Below are 22,979 nucleotides of genomic sequence, written 5' to 3'. Positions count from 1 at the left end.
ATTGTGCATTTGAAAGTTGCTAAGAGAGATCTTAAAAGTTCTCGTCACAAGAAAAAAAATGTGTAACTATGTGAGCTGATGGGTGTTAACTAAACCTACTGTGGTAATCATTTCACAATATATACATATATCAAACCAAAAAAAAAAGTATAATCACTATGCTAAACAAGACTTCCCACATACAAAGATTTCAATAAAACATATAGAAGATATCTGGAAACAATGTAACAAACTTTAAGTTAACAGAAAAGTTGTTATTCTAAACAGATAATGAATGATGATAATGAACCTTCTGAGAACCAGAGAGTTCTGCTCCCCACATCTATCTTCCACCCAACCCACTAAGAACACACTGTGCAATAGAAATAAAAAGTAAGCCACATAAGCCATTTAAAATTTTCTAACCAGCCAAACTTAAAAAGTGAAAAGAAGCAGGTTAAATTAATTATATTTTTATTTAACCCAACACATCAAAAAATCATTTCAATATGTTAGCAATATAAAAATTAATGAGATATTTTTACATTTTTTGTACTAAGTTTTCAAAATATAGTGTGTGTTTTACACCTACAGTTTATCTCAATTCAGACTAGCCACATTTCAAGTGCTCAGTAGCCAGCCTCATGTGGCTAGTGGCTACCATACTAGACAGTGCAGCTCTAACACCTTCGATTATCAGACTATTTGTGTGACAAGGAGTTAAAACAGGAGTTTTATAACAAGGAGTTAATACACAAACTGGTAGGAATGTAAACTAGTACACCACTTTAGAAAACTATTTGATTCTATCTATGAAAACTGAAAATATGCATACCTTATAAACAGGAATTCTACTCCTACATGTAGGATTCTGTTCCTACCCAACAGAAATTATGTATACACCAAAAGACATTTATAAGAATGTTAACAGCAGCACTCGTAGTGATAAAAAAAATGCTGGAAACTACCAAAAGTCCATCAACACTAAATGGATAAATGAGTTACAGCATATTCACACAATGGAATACCATCCCACCAATGAGAATGAACAAGCCACAACTACAAGCAATAACACAGATGAGCTCACAAACATAATATTACACAAGAGAAGCCAAGGCACAAAAGAGTGCATGCTTCTGACTCCATTTATTAAAGCTCAAAACACCAGGCAAAATGTTAAAAGTTAGAATAGTGGTTACCCTTGAGGGGCACGTAGGACTGAAAAGAGGTGCTGGGTAAGGTTGTTTCTTGATCTGGGTGCTGATTACATGGAGGTGTCCACTTTGTCAACATTCATCTACCCGCACTCACAATTTGTGTCCTTTTCTTATGTATATTTGTACCCTTAACATTATACTTCAAGATAAAACTTACTACGAAAACAAGACAAAACTCTAACAGCTCCAGCTGCACACTACTCAGGGAATCTAACTACTCCATAACTACAGTCAACGTTTTTCAAAATACCTTTTGATTGACTTTGGGATTTTCCAAAAGTGTTGTACTCTTAGAAAAATATCAAGATGACAATCTCTTGTCTCCTCACCTAACCAGGGATGAACCGTGTTTCCAGGTCTAGGTTCCCAGCACAGGGACTCTGGCCACAGGCTTAAAAAGTCAATGAGCCTGTTGCTATCTGACTTCATCACTTTCACATTTCTCTAAACTACAGAAGATCCTTTTGGTCTTAAAAACATCAATATGGAGACAAACTTTTCCTTGACTAACTATTTTACTACCCTCTCAACATGTAACCCATACTTCTTTTTGAAATCTTTTTCCTCCTTTTGAAATCAGAGCAAAGTATTGTCTATTTCCATATACACGTCCACAATGACAACTTGTTCAGACACTCCAGCCCTCCAATTTGGTCAACATTAACTTAAAACCTTGGATTCTTAAGCATATGGTCCAGGGTGTCTGTTGTCAGCAGAGCATCCCTGAGACATGAGTAATCTGGTTTACTCATGTTGAGTAAATTTGGTTTACTCAGTTGAGACTCCGCTCTAACACCCTGGATAAGAGGCCAAAAAGCAGTGGAACAGAGCTCTAACCTGAACTCAGAAACACTAGGAGATGTAAAAAGCAATCAAATTTTGCTTTGGCCAGTAAAAACTGATTCTCTCCAAAGGCTCTCTTTCACTGTAGAGAGCATCTATCCCTGAATCATGAAACATATATTGAGTAACCAACAAGCCTAGACTTGGCCTACTTCCGCTTGATTATATTAGCTCATGTGATTTATAACAGTGGTTCTGAACCTTTAATGTGCACGCAAACAACCTGGGGATCTTGTTAAACTGCAGACTCTGATTTCGTATGTCTGGGGTGAAGCCCTAATACTGCATTTTAAACAAGCTCTCAGGTGACTGCTGATGCTGCTGGTCTGAGGACTCAGCTTTCAGAAGTGAAAACCTAGGACTCTGATGTGGAGCACGTACCATGCCTTCCCTTTGGCATGTTCAACCACTGGATGTTTGGTCCATTTGAGAACACAGTCACTACTGATAAATTCAGATTAGCTCGTTTGAATACCTGACCCAGAGAAGCACCACTACAGAAAGCAACTGCCCTGCTCCCAATGAACAACTCCTTTAGTGGCAAAACTTTAGACCAAATGAAACTTAAAGTAAAAAGTAGAAATGAAGTATAAAGAAGTAAAAGAACACAGAGGAGGCTCAAAATGAGAAAAGCCATTTTGAGATTAGCCCCGATGTGTTCACTTGGACTGCAAGACTTATAAAAGTGAGAGCCAGGGCTTTCCTGGTGGCACAGTGGTTAAGAATCCGCCTGCCAATGCAGGGGACACTGGCTCGGGTTCGAGCCCTGGTCCGGGAAGATCCCACATACCGTGGAGCAACTAAGCCGGTGTGCCACAACTATTGAGCCCGTGCTCTAGAGCCTGCGAGCCACAACTACTGAAGCCCGTGCACCTAGAGCCCATGCTCTGCAACAAGAAGCCACCGCAATGAGAAGCCCGCGCACTGCAACGAAGAGTAGCCCCCGCTCGCCACAACTAGAGAAAGCTCGCGCACAGCAACGAAGACCCAACGCAGCCAAAAATAAATAAAATTAAATTAAAACAACAACAACAAAAAAAGTGAGAGTCAATGTTACTTTTAAAAAGGAGAGTCCCTCTAGAACGGAACAAGACCTAATCTCTTATTTACCACCATATGATCTGAAGAAGTATAAACAAATTAAGCTTTTGAGATTTTTAAGGCAAAAAGTTTTAAATACAACAGAGAAAAACCATTATTCTGACTCACCTTATAAGGGCAAGCAAATTGTCAAGAAGTTTCAGAATCTGTTCTGTGCAGGGGTTACGGAAGATTGGATTTCCAGGGGGTGTATAACCCACCACAAATCCCCCAGCTTTGGCCTCTTCTAGGTCAGTGGGCCAGCAAGTTCGTTTCACAACACCTAGAATGCTATACACACAAAAGCTCATCTACAGAAAAACATAAAAATGAAAGGTAAACATAAAAGGGGAAGAAAAGACAAAAGTGCTATTAGATATTTGGCAAGATTATGGCAAAGGTGACATAGAAGCCAGACAAAAGGAAAAGATGCCCACCCCGGCCCCCATCCCTGTCCCTTCCTTTAAGGTCAAGTCCAAAAGGGATCCTTTCAATGCCATCTTTAGGACCAATGGTAGGCTCTAAAAGCTTTCCTTTCATGAGGATATCCTTCCAGAGGCTTGCAGGACCCCAATTAGAAGGGGGCTTGGACATACTTCAAAACAGTATTTACACTGCCAACATTTCATCTTGTTTTTGAGTTGGCCTTGCATCCTCCAGTTTAGGCCTTCATAGATTTTGCCCTAATCCTCACTCATAGTACTTTCTACCAATTGACTACTTGCCAGGTTAATTAATAAGACTTTTGCCGTAATGGAGCCAGGAACAATGCTTATTTGAATAGCAAAGAACTGGAAAATCTCAGGTTTGCAAGTTAGGCCACCATTTAGGACTTAACTTGCCAGAGAGCAAAGGCAGGGAGAACCCACCCTGCTGACCAAGTTCTGACCTACTTCCTCATTACACCTTCAGTCCTCCAAGCTATTTACAGATCCTTAAAGCCAAAATAATGACTTCATAGAAAAGACCACCTGCTCTGCTGTGAGAACTAACTCAAGAACTTAAGACTAAAGGAGAAAAGAAGGGAGACACTAACGCAAGTGGAGATTCCCAGATTTCTTGCTCGTATACAAAAAAAGTAAGTCTACAAGAACCTGGACAAATGACAACACCCTACTCCTACCTGTGGCCTACGCACCTTCCCTATCCCAGGAGAGGCTTACTCACTCGTGCACGGTTTAAGCCACAGGGATCCTCCAGGCCTGGGTCACAGCTTGTCCGATCTGCACCCACATAGGCAATAAAAGCATCAACATCTGACAGCACTCTAAAGGTTGGTGGGGGAAAGACAAGTTACAGCACGACTTTAAGCAAGGACAGTTTCTTCCTCAAGAGCTAATAAGCTGTGATTATTTCACCCCCAAAGAGCAGTTGTTACAGTGAGAGGAATCTAATCAAACTGTCAGCTGTCATATGAAGATTTATTAACTTCTCTTCCCACTTCTAAATGTTATTAGTGACACTTTAAGAATCAAAAAGGGTACAAACTTGAGAAGGCTATGTGGGCACAGAGGGGTGTCTGTACAGCTCCTACTTTGTATGGCCCTACTGGCTGTTCTCACTTCTTTATATGTGCTGAAGCTGCAACTAGACACCACAGCAGACCTCACTCTGTGGCCTTCCGACCCACACTACCCATCTTAGTCATTTCGTCTCTGTTCCTACGCCTCTGCAGAGCAAGGTGATGTTTTCGGCATTTCACTTACAAGACTGCTTTTAGAGCAGTGGTGCCAACCTCTTTGGCACCACAGGGACTGGTTTCGTGGAAGACAATTGTTCCACGGACCCGGGGTCGGGGGTGTATGGGGGATGGTTCAGGCGGTAACGTGAGCGATGGGGAGCGGTGATGAAGCACTCCTCTGCCGCTCACCTCCTGCTGTGCAGCCCAGTTCCTAACAGGCAGCGGACCAGTACCGGTCTGTGGCCCGGAGGTTGGGGACCCCTGTTTTAGAGGCCTTCAGCTATCACTGATAGTGACACTATACCTTGATATCCTTACACCCCGACCCCGGACATAGTCTTAGAAGAGAATGGGTACTCAAGTGCAGTCAAGGTCAAGGGCAAAGGATCTCCCCCACCTGTGCATGTCTTCAGAAAGCCAGATGCTGGCCACGGGTGCCATCAGCTCCTCTAGAAACACCTTCTGACGCTCGTAGTTCTTGAACTGGTTGCTAATGAGAACCAGGGCTTCCATGAGGGCACACTTCTCCATCTGTGTCAGGAGCAGCTCACTGGAGAGGAGCTGCTTCACATGGTTATACAGCATGTCAAAACTGGGCTGCATTTCACAAAGAAAAAAACCCGGAGGTGGTGAAGGTCTGAGTTTCAAGGAGTGGTGGGTCACTCAAGGAAGGTAAAAAGAGGATGAAGACACCTCCAGGACAGTCAGGCCAATAAGACTGTCACTTAATAATTTAATTATAACACTCTTCTTTTGGCTGAACAGGCAAGGCAATTTAGGTTTGAGTATTTGGGTAACTGCACTTTCCGACTCTACAACTGTGAAAACCATCTGTCTTTTATATCTATATCAACTTTTACAGTATCTTCATGGACAAAGATCAGTTTGTTTTATATACATATATATTTATATATTTTATATATAGAGAGAGAGAAGGAGGGAGGGGGGGGAGAGAGACAGACAGACACACACAAATAACTGCTGTGTATTCAGAGAAGAAATTTTTGGTTAATTTGTTATCTGGAGTAGTGCGAAACTTCTTACAGAAACCCTCCAAAAAACGTTGGGGTTTGCACCTGGCTTCTCTCAAGACTAGGCACATCACTTGGCAGTGGTGGTTAAGAACATCACACATAGTACGGTAAAGAGGTGTACACTGACAGGGAAAACTTGGTCATCCATGTGGAAGAGAACAATTCATTCTGAGGCAACATATTTGCATTTCTAAACTTCACTGAGTAGCTCTGGAGTTGGGGAAGACCAACCTTATGTGAGGTATATAATTAGGGGTGGATTTATAGAGAAATGTACCCAAACTCGGCATGTCTCAGTGGTTACTTGAACAAAGTCCAGGGCTTACCAGCACGAGCTGGGGGTAGTCACGACACATCTTGATGATGGAGGAACAAGCATGTCTCCTCACATTCCTCACCGCCCGGGTCCTGGGAGCCTGGGAAGAGATATTCAATAAACTTAAAGCTACTTTTAATATAATTAACAGATGCTTCAGAGAATCATGTAAATATTTCCTTCAGAGGTAAATTCACAATTTTCACAGCTATGGGAGTATAATCAAGTGACATTTATAGTTACCATGAATCCACATGTTTACTATTTGTCCTAGAGTATCTCTAGTGCAAAACACCCCATCATATGACTATCTCCTGCCTTTATTAACCCCTTTTGCTTATTAGAAAAATCTACACTAAGTGTTGGGTATTCACATTTTTGTTCTTAAGAAGTTAGAATTGGTAGGCTGAATTAATGATCTTACCTTACTTTCCTCAACAGTTTCAAAAGTGACAGATGAAAATAGCTAAGGGGAAGAAAAAAGGTCACTCATAAGTACCAAATGCATAAAGTATTTTTAAATAATAGTTACAAAGTTTCTAACAAAATCCCCAAAGTGCAAACAATATGGTAACAAAAGGGTTTTCAACTGGCATTACAAAGTTTCAGATGTTCATTTTCTCAGATAACTCTGTAAGAGGCTTGAGATTCACAATTTTACCAGCAAACACTTTACAAAGATAAAGGCCACAGAATCCCAGAACAATCCAGGCTATCATCCAAGAACTCAGTCATGGTCACATCTCCCCACTTTTTGTTAGAAGTTGAGTGGTCTACTCTCCCTGATTCCATTTCGTAACTCCCCACTTACTCCTTAACCCAATGCAATGTGACTGCTGCCCTAGCCACTATGATGGAATAACACGCTAACAAAGGTCTAGAGGAACCCTATGGACACTCTCCAATTCTTAAAGAAATTCTGTGGCAACAAATGAGTCCACATTTTTGAAGTTCTCCTGGACTTTGTAACACAACATTTTCTCCATCTCTCTGGCCATCCCTTTTTTTGTTCTTTGAGGGCTTCTCCCTCAATGATGGTGACTGTCAGGGTTCTCTGCTTGAGCTACATGTCCAACTCTACATAAAACTCCTTTTTGCTAGGGCTTCACCTCTACTATTGGCATTTCTATGATGGCGATGCCTTAATTTTCTCTCATAATTTTCTGAATCTAGACCTTTAACCTCAAACAGCCAGTTTAGCATGAGATGTCTCCACTGAGATATTATATGTATACTTTAAACCTAGTCCTGCAAAACAGAACTCACCCCTTCTCTGCCTTACTCCTTCCCTCCTCCTGGTCCAATATTCTCACTCAGGTGGTGCTTCACCTCTCACTAGTCACCTCAACTGGCCCCCAAAACCTTTCCCCTTACAAATCACCTCCCAACCCGACAGCACACATTGATACCTCCTCCTTCAGGTACTCTTTTCCATCTCAGTGTACATGTCTACTAACTGCAATGCCACGTAGGTACCACATCTGTCTATATGCCTTTCTCCCCGAACAGAGAGGTGGTAAAGGACAAGGCTTTCCTACTAGCATGGTGCCTGCTCCACATTAAGTACTGAGTAAATATTTGATAAATAAATAAACAACTGTTTATTAGCTTGTCTCATATACTTACAAAAACAGTTACAAAAAATAATTAGCTTAGAAATGCCAAAATAAAGTTTACAAAGGAGAGGGAGTTTACCTTAGAGAAGACCTGGGGCAGGAACTCTGGTCTGTAGGTGACAAATGGAAAGAGTGCTGAGACATTAGTGAGGACACAGGACAGGATGAGGGGATCCTTGGTGTCAAAGTTCAGGACCATCTGCAATAGCTCTACTCCATCATTAATAGGAATTTCCTGTGATACAGACATGAAAAGGAGGTTGACATAACTGAAAACCACTTTTGCTAAATTTCCTTCACACTCTATGTAAATATGGTTGTCACATATGGTTTTATATACTGCTTCTTAACTCTTAAACTTCTAAGCATTACCCCATGTTATTAAAATTTTTCACAAATGATGCTGCCATTATTAGGGATGTAGCATTACCTACTACTAGAAATTGAACAAACTCAGAATGCCATCATTTCAAAGTGAAGTGAATATAAAAGCAGATGAAGTTAATGATCCTAAGATCTAATTTGTTAATATGCCATTTATGAATCTGTAGATTGCTTTGGGTAGTAGAGTCATTTTCACAATGTTGATTCTTCCAATCCAAGAACATGGTATATCTCTCCATCTATTTGTATCATCTTTGATTTCTCTCATCAGTGTCTTATAATTTTCTGCATACAGGTCTTTTATCTCCTTAGGTAGGTTTATTCCTAGATATTTTATTCTTTTTGTTGCAATGGTAAACGGGAGTGTTTTCTTAATTTCACTTTCAGATTTTTCATCATTAGTGTATAGGAATGCAAGAGATTTCTGTGCATTAATTTTGTATCCTGCTACTTTACCAAATTCATTGATTAGCTCTAGTAGTTTTCTGGTAGCATCTTTAGGATTCTCTATGTATAGTATCATGTCATCTGCAAACAGTGACAGCTTGACTTCTTCTTTTCCGATTTGGATTCCTTTTATTTCTTTTTCTTCTCTGATTGCTGTGGCTAACACTTCCAAAACTACGTTGAATAATAGTGGTGAGAGTGGGCAACCTTGTCTTGTTCCTGATCTTAGTGGAAATGGTTTCAGTTTTTCACCATTGAGGACAATGTTGGCTGTGGGTTTGTCATATATGGCCTTTATTATGTTGAGGAAAGTCCCCTCTATGCCTACTTTCTGCAGGGCTTTTATCATAAATGGGTGTTGAAATTTATGAGAAAAAGCACTGTATTTCACTTATCTTCAAGGGACTTAGATTCTTTCTACAACTAACCTAGAATGAGTTAAGACGAATTACCCCCAAATAAGTGATCCAATTATTTTTAATCTAATTAACATAGTTAATATAGTATATGCTGTTATCCAGTTTAATCAGATTATTCAAGAAAGAGGGACACAGATCAGCCATCATGAATATTCTGGTCAATTTGCCAAAATTGGCAGATATCTCTTAGATTTTCCAATTCAAGGCTTCCATCACTGTCCTCCCTATAATAGTTACCCTACCTGTGGTTCACTGTACTATCAGGCTCATCTTATTATCCCCTAAAACGAATACTAAACACCACGGGGCTTAAAGTCAGAGAGACCTAATTTGGGTCCCAGCTCTATTTATTAGCTATTTGACCTTGAGCATGTTATTTACCCTCTCTGAATCTCAGTTTCCTCTTCTGTAAGATGCACACTCACATATTTTCCTATCCCACTGCTAGTTTTAAGAAGATCAAAATTGGGGACTTCCCTGGTGGCGCAGTGGTTAAGACTCTGTGCTCCCAATGCAGGGGGCCCGGGTTCGATCCCTGTTCAGGGAACTAGATCCCAGATGCATGCTGCAACCAAGAGTTCGCATGCCACAACTAAGACACCAGCGAGCCGCAACTAAGGAGCCCGCCTGCTGCAACTAAGACCTGGCGCAACCAAATAAAGAAATAATAATTTAAAAAAGATCAAAATTATTATGCAATCAGCACAAGAAACAATTACTTACTTCTTTATCTAATGTTCGAAACATCTGGTTGATCACACTTTCCAAAAAAAAGGTCATGGCTTCCCACTGCACAAATGAAGGTGAGAAGATGGAGCAGAGGCTGCCTTCTCCAGTTCCAGCTGCAGGGGAACAGGGTTTTAAAACACACACACACACACACACACACACACACACACACACACACACACACACACAACCACTTATAAACACTGTAGGATCACAGAAGACACAGAGACCACGGGGCTGTAGAAACCACTAGGTAATTTCACAGTTGAAGGAACAAGGTAATCTAACCCTTCTCAGCCTGGGAAAAGAAAAGGAAGCAGAAAGTGATCCCTATCCTGCCTCTACCTCTAAAAACAGTCTGAATTCACCTTTGTGAGCCTTGTCTGCAAAGCCAGTTTGAGTACTGAATGAGAATATACACGTAAGCATCAAAACCAGTGCCTGGCCTATTGAGAAATATTAATTAATTTCCCCCTCCCTCCCTTTTCATAATCTGTCCATGGGAATCTAAATAATTACGATATCTAAGACCATAAAGAATCTTTCCAACAAGGAATTGCTGTAAGATACAAAATGCTGCTTCATATCCAGTAGCCTCATGACAACTGCAAGGGCGCTGTGCAGAGAACTGTGCCACCCTCCAAGTTCACAAGTATCATCAAGTTCCCTGGTGGCCTAGTGGTTAGGATTTGGTGCTGTCACTGCCATGACCCAGGTTCGATCCCTGGTCGGGGAACTGAGATCCCGCAAGCCACATGGCGGGACCAAAATATGAAAAAAAAAAAAAAAAAAAAGAAAAGAGAAAACCCCACAAGTATCATCAAAGCATGTCACTTAAACAGCAAGGCCCCTGCAAAACGAATTACAAATTATTTTTCTTGCTTCCATACAGGGCTCACATTTACTAGCTTCATCTTGGTACAACATATTTGGGCCTCTGCAAACATTCAAGTTACTAGATACCAGGGACCTTTACAGTCAACTGTGAATACATAAAACTGAATGTTAAATCCCATGAATGTCAAGTAACTAGTGTACTTGGTAACTGACCATAGTGTGGAGTTTTTCCAAAGCAGTGACTTACACCCTTTCCTTACAATCCTCTCACCCACTGCCTGCATTAATAAGATGACAGACAAGATACAGAGCACAGAGAAGTTACCTAGCTTATGCTTTTGGGTAGAGGGGGGTTATTTTGATTTCACATAAAGTGGCATTTCCCAAAGGCTTTGAGGGGGCTGAGCGATACGGGAAACCCCTGCACTGCTTGTTGTGCCTGACTAACAAGTCATTTTTTCCGAGTTTAAGAGAAATGCCATGCAAGAACTTGGTTGAAAAGCTTTAAAAAGTTAGGTCTAGACATGTAATTTGTTAGATGCTGCCTGAGGTGAAGTAATAAATTCAACAATAAACAATTGTTGACTCTGTTAGAAAAGAAAAATGAAGGCAGAACTGATAGGGTCACGGTTTTACCCTAATTTAAACAGAGTTAAAATCTGGTATTATATCTGCTTTCTCTGCCTATATGTGCAAATGAAAAGGCTCACTCTGTAGGATGGAACTGGGCAGTGAGCAAAGCTGTTTTTGAACACTATTAGCATACTGTTTTGAAATGTGGCTCAGAGGTTTATTTCTATGTACAGTTTTGATACATAGAAATACTTCACTAATGTTCAGTCAGAAAAAAACAAAAGAAGTCTTACAGTTCATGGATCCAGTATCAACAGAAGTTGAGAGCTGATACTTTAGCCACTCCCCAGCCATCTGGAAGCTAGTCTTGGGATCCAAGCGACATGCTAACCTCATTACTTCTCCTTGTTGGGCCCGAGAGGCTGCCAAGAGAAAGACATGAATAAATAACTGCATATAACAGATACTTAGTTAATGTTTATGCATTTATCCATCCCAGGAGGAAAACATTCAAGAGATTCTGTTTTGCAGACTTATGCTCTGAATCTAACAAATGTTCAGTAAAGTTTTGTTAACAAAACTAGAAATTTTCAAAACTGAATTCTAAGAAGCCACCATACCAGCTAGATCCTATAAGCGGCAAATCAAAAGTGGTCTCCCCTATCTGTTGGAATTAAAAGGAGATCAGATTGGTACAGATGTAAAATGGTATGGCTGCTGAAGAAAATGGTCTGGCAGTTCCTCAAAACATTAAACATGGAATTACCATATGATCTAGTAATTCTCTTCCTAGGCATATGCCCAAGAAAAATAAAAACATATGTCCGGGCTTCCCTGGTGGCGCAGTGGTTGAGAATCTGCCTGCTAATGCAGGGGACACGGGTTCGAGCCCTGGTCTGGGAAGATCCCACATGCCGCGGAGCAACTAGGCCCGTGAGCCACAACTACTGAGCCTGCGCGTCTGGAGCCTGTGCTCCGCAACAAGAGAGGCCACGATAGTGAGAGGCCCATGCACCGCGATGAAGAGTGGCCCCCGCTTGCCGCAACTAGAGAAAACCCTCATAGAAACGAAGACCCAACACAGCCAAGATAAATGAATAAATAAATAAAAAAACAAAACAAAACAAAAAAACATATGTCCACTCAAAAACTTGTACCCAGGGGGACTTCCCTGGTGGTGCAGTGGTTAAGAATCCACCTGCCAATGCAGGGGACATGGGTTCGAGCCCTGGTCCGGGCAGATCCCACATACTGCAGAGCAGCTAAGCCCGTGCACCACAACTACTGAGCCTGCGCTCTACAGCCCGCGAGCCACAACTACTGAAGCCTGCGCTCCACAACAAAAGAAGCCACTGCAATGAGAAGCCCGCACACCACAATGAAGAGTAGCCCCCGCTCGCTGCAACTAGAGAAAGCCCGTGCACAGCAACAAAGACCCAACACAGCCAAAATACATAATAATTAAATAAATTTATTTAAAAAAAATAACAAAATAACTTGTACCCAAATGTTATAATAGCATTATTCTTAATAGTCAAGATGTGGAAACAACTCAAGTATTTATCAACTTATCAATGGATGAATAAAATGTGGTATATCCATACAATGAAGTATTATTGGCAATAAAAAGAAATGAAGTACTGATACATACTACAACATGGATGAATTTTTAAAACGCTACACTAAGAAAAAGAAGGCAGTTAGTTACCAAAGACAACACACCGTATGATTCCATTTATATGAAATGTTCGGAATAGGTGAAAGATAGAAATAGAAAGCAGATTAGTGCTTTTCCAGGGCTGAGAGGGATGAGGGGATTGGGAGATGACTGCTAATGGTTACAGGGTTTCTTGGGGACATGAAAATGTCCTAACATTGACTCTGGTTGTGGTTGTACAACTGAGAAAATACAAAAAAACCCCACTGTATTATATACATAAATGGATGAACTGTATGACAAATAAATTACATCAATAAAGTTGTTATTAAAAAAGGGAGGGGGGACCAAGTTACAGAAAACCCAGAAGAGAATTAGGAATCGTGGGTTTTTCCTCTCTTTTTTAGAAAAAAGACCCACAATGTAAGATGGTATTTAATTCTAATATATAAATATAAAAAAAAATGAAAGTGCCTTACCTAAAGTTACTATCTCTAAACATCAATGTCCAAAGGCAGTGTGTGCGTGTATATGTTTGTGGGGGTGTGTGTGTAAGAGATAAAACAATGCGTGGAGTAAGTACAATCCCAGCACTCTCTGCAATGTGCAAATGGAGATTAAACAGGCTGCTGTCCAGACTTGGGGCTCTTTAATACAGAACCTCAAGGGTCATGCACCATGACTCAGAACACTAGATGCCATTCTGAGACTGGAAGAAATTCCAGGCCAATTCACTCACAGTTGAAGAAAGCATTGAAGTCCTCGTCGCTATCAAAATCAAATCGAGAGTATTCACAGCTAGGGCTGTCTGTTTTAGAAGGAAAGCCCATCTGGAAAGAGAAACATAATTGGGGTAGGGGGTGAGGGTTTTCATGAGATATATGATGATAAATAACTGCTTCTGGTCTACCCCTAAGTCTACAATTTGCTTCCAGCACGAATAATCCTGGGAGTGGTAGAAAGAGAACGTTTTTTATTTGATATCCTCTTCCAGGCTCCTTGGGGAAAATTAAATTCTGGAATTAGTTTAAGGTCTTTGAGTATAAAGATGTCCCAAAACAAAGTGCTGATACAGCTTGCAATAAGTAAAAGAACTGAAACAATTTGTCTTCTTAAATGCTGAACCCTGGAAATAAGCATGTAACTTTTTATGTTTCATTCAAAAAGTACTGAAGACCATGAAGGCAGAGAACTAGAAGATGGTGTGCAACGTGCTAGGTGAATTCCTTGAGGAAATAAGGGGACCCTTGAATGGGTCCTATTCTCTGATTTTACAAATCAAGATGAAGCATCTGTCAGCTGCAAGAGCCTTGAACAGATCTCAGAGTGTTCATAAGCAACTCTCTGTTGAGGTAGTGAGCAATCTGCTTCCATTCTCCCCTTCTCATTCACCTTCCTGACCCTCACTTGGCCTTCAGAAAGTCAGACATTACTTCCTCTTGGAATCTCCCTGACTCCACCCTCCTTTCTATTTTTAACCTCTGAAAAGCAATGATCATATTGTATGGTCATGGTCACTGCTCTCATCCTATCACTTCTTTTTCCTAGCACTTAGCCCAATACTTGGCATATAAGTGCTCCAAAATATGAAAGAGTAGATATTTCTTCTTGAGGAATAAAAGACTAATATGCCCAAGGAAAGGATCTCAGTGACCAAGACAGGGCTGTCAATGATGCCATCTAAGTCTTATGATATGTATTCACCGACATTCCGTTTTAGATTCCCACTGCATACCTTGACCAAGTTAGTCATAGAAGCACGAAGATATTTTGGTATTATTGCTAATAGCAAAGGGTCACGGGATAGGATCTCATGCCGGAAGAGGGCTCCCCAAGTCATCTGAGTTGAAGAGCGCAAAAACTAAAGGGAAAAAAGAAAAAACTCAGTTTAAGGATTTGGGTTTTATATACCAAGACTACTACTTAGCTCAGCAATTATCCACTATATTTTTCCATGGAAATAAATGTCTGTAATACTTTGAAACTGCCCATACTGTAGTACAGCAGTAATGACTGCTCACTATGGACCATATGTTAATAAGACAGACTGGGTCAGGTGCAATTCCCGGAGTATGAGCTGAATTCTACCACTTTCTGTTTTATGCAAGAAAGGACAGAGGAACCTCAGGATGATATTACAAGGAAAATCTTGGATTGGATAAAATTAATTTTATAATAATACAATTAATCAGACTTTTGTATTTAAAACATCTTTAGTGGTAAATCACCTGGGACATACCTCATATCTGATTGAGCTTTATCAGAATGACACTACCTGAGGGGTAACTGCTGACCTAGACTGCAATGCTTAGCTCAGGAAGAAGACTCAGCAATTTTCTTAATGAAATACTACTACAGTTATTCCCTAGGATCTTAAGAGTCACATTTTATACTTCAGCTGCTAATTACTTCCGGCCATAGCACTTGATTTTAATTTACTTAACTAAAATTTTGAGAAGTCACCTCCATAAAGTTTACCTGACTTGGATGAGTTGTGAAAGCCAGAAAAGATTCCAGGTATTTTCCAAAGTTTGCTGGTGTTTCTACATCAGAATCCACACCCTGTAGGACAAAAAGACCACTACATTAACGATGTTGATGGGGAGGTCAGGGTAGAGAGTGGAGTAACAAATACAGACAACTTATACCCTCAAAGATTTCAGGTTTGAAAGGACTTTATACTTCCTTGTGGCCTACGGAAGGCATCATATCAAGGGCTAAAACACAGGAAAGCTGCTTTACCTCCTTAATCATCATCATTAAAACCTATTCTGTGGTGAAATAGTAAAACAAGATTATTCATTTCAGAAATCCGTAATTTCTTCAGATCTAGTCTAGTCACATCTCTGTGACCTAACCTATTAAATAACCACTTGACGGAACACATCCTATGTCTGAAGTTCCATCCTCTCTAGCCATTCAAGCCACCACAAAAAGGCATAACATCAAGCGCAAAATGTCTGTACCAATATCCTATCTTTTAACACGTAAGACTGAGTATTAAATATTTCCCTAAAGACAGTTAATTCCAGGTCAATCAGACTAAAGTTTTCTTTTATGATCTAATAATACATTCTTTAGATTTGGGAAAAGGGTTCTTTATTCAAATCCATAATGTTTCATGACCTAATAGGACTTTAAAGGGTAATGCACTCGGCAGACTGAAGTTTTACAAGTACCAAAATGAACAGGAGCAGCAACATTGACTTTATGGAATAACAGATGTGAATGTTTACTATTGACATTAATAATTGACTTGTTAAAAAAAACTATATCATTCAAACTCAATTAAAATAATTTAATCTATAGAATTATAAGAAATAATCTGTAGGGAAATGCCCCCCTCAGGCTTAAATCAATGGCATGTGTCACCCCTTACACAAACATAACTTTCTAAATCCTCTCCTCAAATGGCCCTGAAACTCTCCAGAAAGTGCTCACCAGCAATGCACACAGCTGATTGCCCAGAGCACACAACACCTGACAGAGTCTCTTCAGGAAGACATAGTGTTTTTCTACCAAGCCTCCTCCGTCAGCAGTCCTGAAGAGGAGAAAACAGTGTGATTAGCAGCACATCAAGAGCACCAAAGAGAGTCCCATGGAATGGAGCTGTATGTGGTCTGTGCTCCAACATTCAAATTTCAGTTGATTATTAAAGTTAAAAAAAAAAAATCAAAAAACAAAACTAACCCCAAAACCTCCAACCAAACACTGAAAGATCGATGAGGAATAGGGTTCAATGCCATCTCATCCTTCAACAGACACTCTAATTTTGGGTAATGCGGTCCTTGAGTACTTTGGGATAATATTGTAAACTCTGAGCATGACTCCACAAAGCAATACGTATACTTATATGCATAAAAACTGCACAAAAAGACATTGGCTGATACTGAGGAAGGACTTAGATCTCTAGGGAAGCATGCAGTAATTCCTTATACCACTGACAAAATCAAAAGGACTATAATCAAGAGAATGAAAAGACAAGTGACAGACGAGGAGAAAATATTTGCAAAAGACACATCTGATGAAAGACTTATCCAAAATATACAAGACCTCTTAAAACGCAATAAGAAAAAAATCTGATTAAAAAATGGGCCAAAGACCTTAATAGACACCTCACTAAAGACGATATACAGATGGGAAATAAACATATGAAAAGAAGCTCCACATCAAATGTCATCAGGGAATTGCAAATTAAAACGAGATAGCACTATACACCTATTAGAATAGCCAAAATCCAGAACACTGACAACACCAAATGCTGGTGAGGACGTGGAGCAACAGGAACTCTCATACATTGTTGGTGGGAATGCAAAATGGTACAGCCCCTTTGGAAGACAGTTTGACAGTTTCTTACAAAACTAAACATACTCTTACCATATGATTTAGTAATCACACTCCTTGGTAATTACCCAAAGGAGCTGAACATACAAAAAGGATGTTTATAGCAGCTTTATTCATAATTGCAAAAATCTGGAAGCAACCAAGATGTCCTTCAGTAAGTGAATGGATAAATAAACTTTGGTACATCCAGACAACAGAATATTATTCAGTGGTAAAAAGGAATGCGCTAACCAAGCCATGAAAAGACGTGTAGGAACTATAAATGCATGATACTAAGTGAAAGGAAACAATCTGAAAAGGTTACACACTATATGATTACAACTATACAACATTCTGGAAAAGGCAAAACTATGGAGAAAGTAAAAAGATCAGTGGTTGCCAGGAGTTTGGGTGGGAGAGGAGGGATAAATAGGCAGAGCACAGAGGATTTTTAGGGCAGTGAAAAAAAACCTGTAAGATACTATTATGATGAATACATGTTATTACACGTTTGTTGAAACTCAGAGAACGTACCCATAAAATGTATAACACCAAGGTGAACCCTAAGGTAAACTATGGCCTTTGGATGATTATGATGTGTCAATGTAAGTTCAACAGCTCTAACAAATGTACCACTCAGATAGGGGATGGCTATAATGGGGGAGGCTATGCATGTGTGGGGGCAGGGAATATATGGAAAATCTCTGTACCCTCCCCTGAATTTTGTTGTGAACGTTAATCTGCTCTAAAAAAACAAAATCTTTTTTTAAAGACGGTATTAAAAACATAACTTGGTATCTCATTTCTCCAAGTCATTTAGTTCAGATCAGTAATCACTTATGTGCTATTTTAGAATGCAAATACCCCTTTAAATTAAAAAAAAAAAATTATTTGGTGGCAAGATCTGACCTACAAGGATGTAGGACGATTCACACTAACAAGAATTAATAAGGACTGGTGTGGACAGCAGCCACATTAGCGTGTTCTGGAGGCAGTACAGTATAACGTAAAAAGCATGGGCCTCAGGGTAAGAAAGACCTAGGCTCTAGTGATGTTGACGGACAGCGTGGCATCATGGTTTCTAGTACAGGCTCTGAAGTCTGAGTTTGAATCATAGCTTTACTAACCAGTACCAGTAGCACAAATGGAGATGGGACACCTCAGTGTGAATGTCATAGTCTCTAGGGAACTAAGAAATGGGCCCTGGAAACAGTAACTACAGTGGCCACCCAAAAGACATGTTATTAGTTTAATTAACAGGACTCCTTAAAAACAGACCTGTAGTATCCATAGGAAAGAGCCATCATAAAAGCTATGTTAGAATGGACAGTAAGAAATTTTAAGTAATATATCTGTGTCTCACATCTTTTCATTTGTCCCTGGCACCAAAAGTGAAGAAAGAGTATTGAAGAAAAATGGGTGCTGTGACAGTTTCAACTACTGTAATACAGTTCTACCTGACTCCCTGGTAAGAAAAACATAACAGAAAATGCTTTAACATTTTTCAGAGCGATTAGAAGAAAATAAGCAGAAGCCACTATTTCAGGACATAGAATGTTTTTACAGGATTTATACACATATTTCACACTGACCACATTGTTCCTGCTGCTTCCTAGAGCCTCAGCACTTCAGGCATTGATAACTTTGACAAGGAGAGAGGGAGGAGTGTCTCAAGTTCTGCAATCAAGGAAGGCCCTGGGACAGACTCTGATCAGATCAGAGCATTCTCTGGCCTAGTCACCAAGGCTACTAGGAGGCTTAGGGATCATCAAAAGCAGACAAAGAGAACCAAGGAGATGAGCTGTCTGGGGAGAATGTGGAAAACTGTGACTGTGAGTGGATGCTGAGTCAACAGCCACAACTTATTTACAGCATAAGATCTTCAAAAAGGTGAAACAGTCCCTTTAAGAGTGCCTGGATCCGGTTTTCCCACCGCCCCCGCCGCGGGTCCCAGCAGCTCGGGCGGCGGGAGGAGCGGCAGCGGCCAGGCAGCCCAGCTTCGCGAAGGCACTCGGCGCGCCGCGGCCCGCAGGCACCCGGCACGCGCCCGCCCCGCCGCCACGATGCCCAAGAGAAAGGTCAGCTCCGCCGAGGGGGCGGCGAAGGAGGAGCCCAAGAGGAGATCGGCGAGGTTGTCAGCTAAACCAGCTCCTGCAAAAGTGGAAACGAAGCCAAAGAAGGCGGCAGGAAAGGATAAATCTTCCGACAAAAAAGTGCAAACAAAAGGGAAAAGGGGAGCAAAGGGAAAACAGGCTGAAGTGGCTAACCAAGAGACTAAAGAAGACTTACCTGCAGAAAATGGAGAAACTAAAAATGAGGAGAGCCCAGCTTCTGATGAAGCAGGAGAGAAAGAAGCCAAGTCTGATTAATATCACACACCTGGTCCTATCAGTGGTCCCTGTTTCCCTTCTTGTACAATCCAGAGGAATATTTTTATCAACTATTTTGTAAATGCAAGTTTTTTAGTAGCTCTAGAAACATTTTTAAAAAGGAAGGAATCCCACCTCATCCCATTTTTTAAGTGTAAATGCTTTTTTTTAAGAGGTGAAATCATTTGCTGGTTGTTTATTTTTTGGTACAACCAGAAAATAGTGGGATATTGAATATGGGAGGCTTTGATTGTCTTGGGTGTCAGCTTAACATTCCACAGATGGAGGGTAGCTTTTATATCCTATAATACAAAGCATACTAAATGGCAGTTTGGAGTCAGTTGTGCATTTAATGTCTTAAACACTTTAAATTACTTCTCTTCCCACGTTGTTTTTGGTAGAATTGTTTCCTAAAGCAAACCACTCACCCCTTGATCTTGGCTCTCCTGGGCACAATTTTGTGCACTCTGTAACAACTTTGGTCGTGGTAGTCCAGTTCTTCTAGTAACTGTTAATGTGCTGTGAACGATTGACAATTTGAGTATGTAGTGTATATGATATTAAATTGTGAATTAGTGGGACTTAACGATGTAACAGCATATCAATATTTGAAGATATTGGTACTTGATATCCTGCGAAGGAAAATTTGCCCCCAAATTTTAAGCTGGAAAGTCACTGGAATAACTGTTCAGAAAAGAATCACAACTACATGATTTTTTAGGTTTTTGGTACGTACGTTGAGAATTGTGTACAAATTGAAATGTCTGTGTACTGATCCTCAAAACAACCAATAAAATCTCAATTATGAAAGAAAAAAAAAAAAAAAAAAAGAGTGCCTGATTTTCCTATTAAAAACACAGTCAACTGACTGCCAAGAGTCAAATAGGAACTTCAGATACATCCAAATGAGATACAAAAATGACAAAGAAATTAGAAAACACATAGAAAAGAAGATACTCACTGCGCAGCGGAGAGTATATAATGCATGGCAACATCTCCAAATAAGACCATCAAGGGCTTCCGGTCTTCCAACTTGCCCTAGACCCGATTTTAGGGAAACACAGGTAATACAAACTATGTTATTAAAAACCTCCAAGTACTAACAACTTCTATACCTATATAATCAAATATACTGTCTTCCTAATTTCTCACATAGCCCTGGGGCTAACTGAACACTGAAAAAAAACTCAACTCTTTAAATCCAAATCTGGATAAGACTTATATTTTAAAATGTGTTGGGCAATAATGATGATATGAAAGCAAAATAAATTACATCTGAAAATAACATTCATATGGAGAAAAGAGTCACAATCCCATTTGTTAGCCAAGACAGCTATAAAGCCAGTATAGTCACCTTCTACAATTCTTTGACGTAACACTATGTGAGTTTTAAACTTTAACATTACGCTTATATAGTTTCTTAAGCATGAAGTACCAAGATTCACAGCTCTTTCAAGAACCAAGTAGCCCTACAAATCTCTATATATCCTGACAATGGATTCCTAGGATATCAGCAAACTGTTGTCCAAAAGGTTGGAGGCAGGTAATTAAGTTGGTGTCAAGTAAAACAAAAAAACAAACAAAAAAACCCAAACCTTTAAATGTCTTTCACCACAACATGGAATTAAACACACATATGCATCACTCAGAGACTGTCAAAGTCAGTTTGAAGTGGTAACTTACTTTCCTGCTGACTGCAATGAGAAGACACTCAGCTGCTCCCAGCTGAAGTTCCTGTTCGTTCAGAAGCAGGCACAGCATCTCCAGGAGTTTACAGTTTTCAGCAGTAATGTGACTCATGGACACCCAGTCAATGTAGCCCGCTAGAGTATTCAGTGCTGCAATTCCTACTCGACAGTTTGCTTGGGCCTGCATGAAAAGAAGTAACTTTTAGCCATTAAGGCCTCACTAACAGACAAGAAAGCTGTGATTATACCCGAGCTCCTTCTACTTTTTAATTCTAAAAAGAAAAACAAACAAAAAAATGTACTCATGCAACTGTTACTGATAGGCAACTCAAAGGTTTTCTTCTGATACACAATCATGTATCAAATGATGGCATTCTTGACGCCCATCAGTAAGACTATATTGGCATGTGTGGCCATTTTACATCCTTCAAGAAATCTCAGATATTATCATTTTAACTCCCTTCCACCATAGCTCAGTGATCAAATAAACCAAGGCTGAGGGAATTCCCTGGTGGTCCAGTGATAGGACTTCTTGCTTTCACTGCTGAGAGCATGGGTCTGATCCCTGGTCGGGGAACTAAAGCTCCTACAAGCCGCATGGCACGGCCAAAAACAAAAGCAAAAAAAAAAAAAAACCAAGGCCAAGGTCACCCTCCACTAGGTATATGCATCCCTGTACCTGAAAGCCTCAAAGAAGCCTCCTTCCAACTCCACCAAGAGCTCTTACCTTTGACTCCTGAGAATTATCTGTCTTCTGAAAGAAAAGAAGTATAAGGATCTAAATGTTTTTAAAGAGCAAAAGGCTATGTAATAACTTTCCAGCCCCATAATCTAGGCCCTTGAACAATGATTTTCAAATACTCAACTTTTAATCTTGGAAAAGAAGACAACTTTACTAAGAACACAAAACTGACATTCTCCCAAAGGAGGACGGGTTATTTTAGTTTCAGCAATATGACAAAATTTACTAGAACATTAAGATCCACAAAGACAGTTTCAACACACACAGTTTACAAAGAAATACAACTAACAGATGAACAATGAAGCAGGCTCAACATTGCTAGTGATGAAAGAAATATAGTTTAAATCAAAGTATTAGCATTTTTTCTACATTAAAATAGAGACAAATTATAACTGGCAAAGGTATACTGAAATGATGTAATGTTAATGGAAAAAAGCAAGAAACAAAATTAAAATGAGTACCATTTATGACCGTGTATGTAGGGACATAACTGTAGGAAGACCACAAACACAAAAATATTAAATGCTAAATAGACCAAAATAATGTCTGTTCAGTAAATTATACAATTTATAATTTTACAAGCAGGAATAACAACTCCTGAAGTACTTGAAAACTTACCACCATTAGCATCATAAAGGATTTGTTTTACAATTCCTTTTCTCAACTTTCAAAAAGTAATTTTTCTAACAAAGAACAAGTATTAAGCCCTCACCATCAGTGGTCAAAGAGCAGTGTTAATGGGGCAGAGATGAGTAGAACCCTCTCACCAGCATCTACTGATGCTGCCCAAGAAGGAAAGGGATCCAGGCAACAACAGCCAAGTCCAGCCTTCACCATCTCCTCCAACAAACCCTGCATCCCCATTCGGATCCTATCCTCCTGCCCCCTGGGACCAGTACAGTAGCCAGGTGATGGGACAGGGAGAGTAAGCCTACTCATCCCATCCTTGTTTACCATTCAGCCTACTCCCTAGGTGGGAAGGTGAAGGGATGGAAGCAGAGAAGGAACTATGAGGAAACTGAGAAGTTTCAGGTACAAGAGATGT

At 40.1% G+C, this 22,979-nt stretch overlaps 2 protein-coding genes across 5 annotated transcripts in view; one reads left to right on the top strand and one right to left on the bottom strand.

Annotated features, from left to right (window-relative positions):
* XPO5 (exportin 5) overlaps positions 1-22,979 on the bottom strand; it is a 48,351-nt gene that overhangs the window by 19,146 nt on the left and 6,226 nt on the right. For 2 of the 4 annotated variants that reach the window (XR_014251066.1, XM_082414060.1), the window contains exons 6-20: positions 21,920-21,946; positions 21,188-21,373; positions 20,466-20,542; positions 16,254-16,353; positions 15,291-15,374; positions 14,548-14,673; positions 13,552-13,642; positions 11,449-11,577; positions 9,740-9,858; positions 7,846-8,001; positions 6,575-6,616; positions 6,161-6,250; positions 5,198-5,397; positions 4,287-4,386; positions 3,249-3,430 (exon numbers count right to left, since the gene is read on the bottom strand). Coding sequence is in view for 3 of the 4 variants with exons in the window: in XM_082414060.1 (XP_082270186.1) it covers positions 3,249-3,430; positions 4,287-4,386; positions 5,198-5,397; positions 6,161-6,250; positions 6,575-6,616; positions 7,846-8,001; positions 9,740-9,858; positions 11,449-11,577; positions 13,552-13,642; positions 14,548-14,673; positions 15,291-15,374; positions 16,254-16,353; positions 20,466-20,542; positions 21,188-21,373; positions 21,920-21,946 (1,709 nt within the window). In the remaining variant the exon portion in view is untranslated. The remainder of the gene's footprint in view (positions 1-3,248; positions 3,431-4,286; positions 4,387-5,197; positions 5,398-6,160; positions 6,251-6,574; positions 6,617-7,845; positions 8,002-9,739; positions 9,859-11,448; positions 11,578-13,551; positions 13,643-14,547; positions 14,674-15,290; positions 15,375-16,253; positions 16,354-20,465; positions 20,543-21,187; positions 21,374-21,919; positions 21,947-22,979) is intronic. The other 2 variants (XM_082414061.1, XM_082414062.1) reach the window with 2 other exon arrangements.
* On the top strand, positions 19,060-20,154 carry LOC309638319 (non-histone chromosomal protein HMG-14). The gene has a single exon (XM_082414105.1). The coding sequence runs from the start codon at positions 19,199-19,201 to the stop codon at positions 19,502-19,504; it is 306 nt and encodes a 101-aa protein (XP_082270231.1). The 5' UTR covers positions 19,060-19,198; the 3' UTR covers positions 19,505-20,154.

The sequence above is a fragment of the Balaenoptera physalus genome (genome assembly GCF_965194825.1).
Source record: "Balaenoptera physalus genome assembly, chromosome: 11".
In the NCBI taxonomy this organism is placed as follows: domain Eukaryota; kingdom Metazoa; phylum Chordata; class Mammalia; order Artiodactyla; family Balaenopteridae; genus Balaenoptera; species Balaenoptera physalus.
Note: the sequence above shows the minus strand (reverse complement) of the source record. Positions and strands in the feature narration are given on the sequence as shown.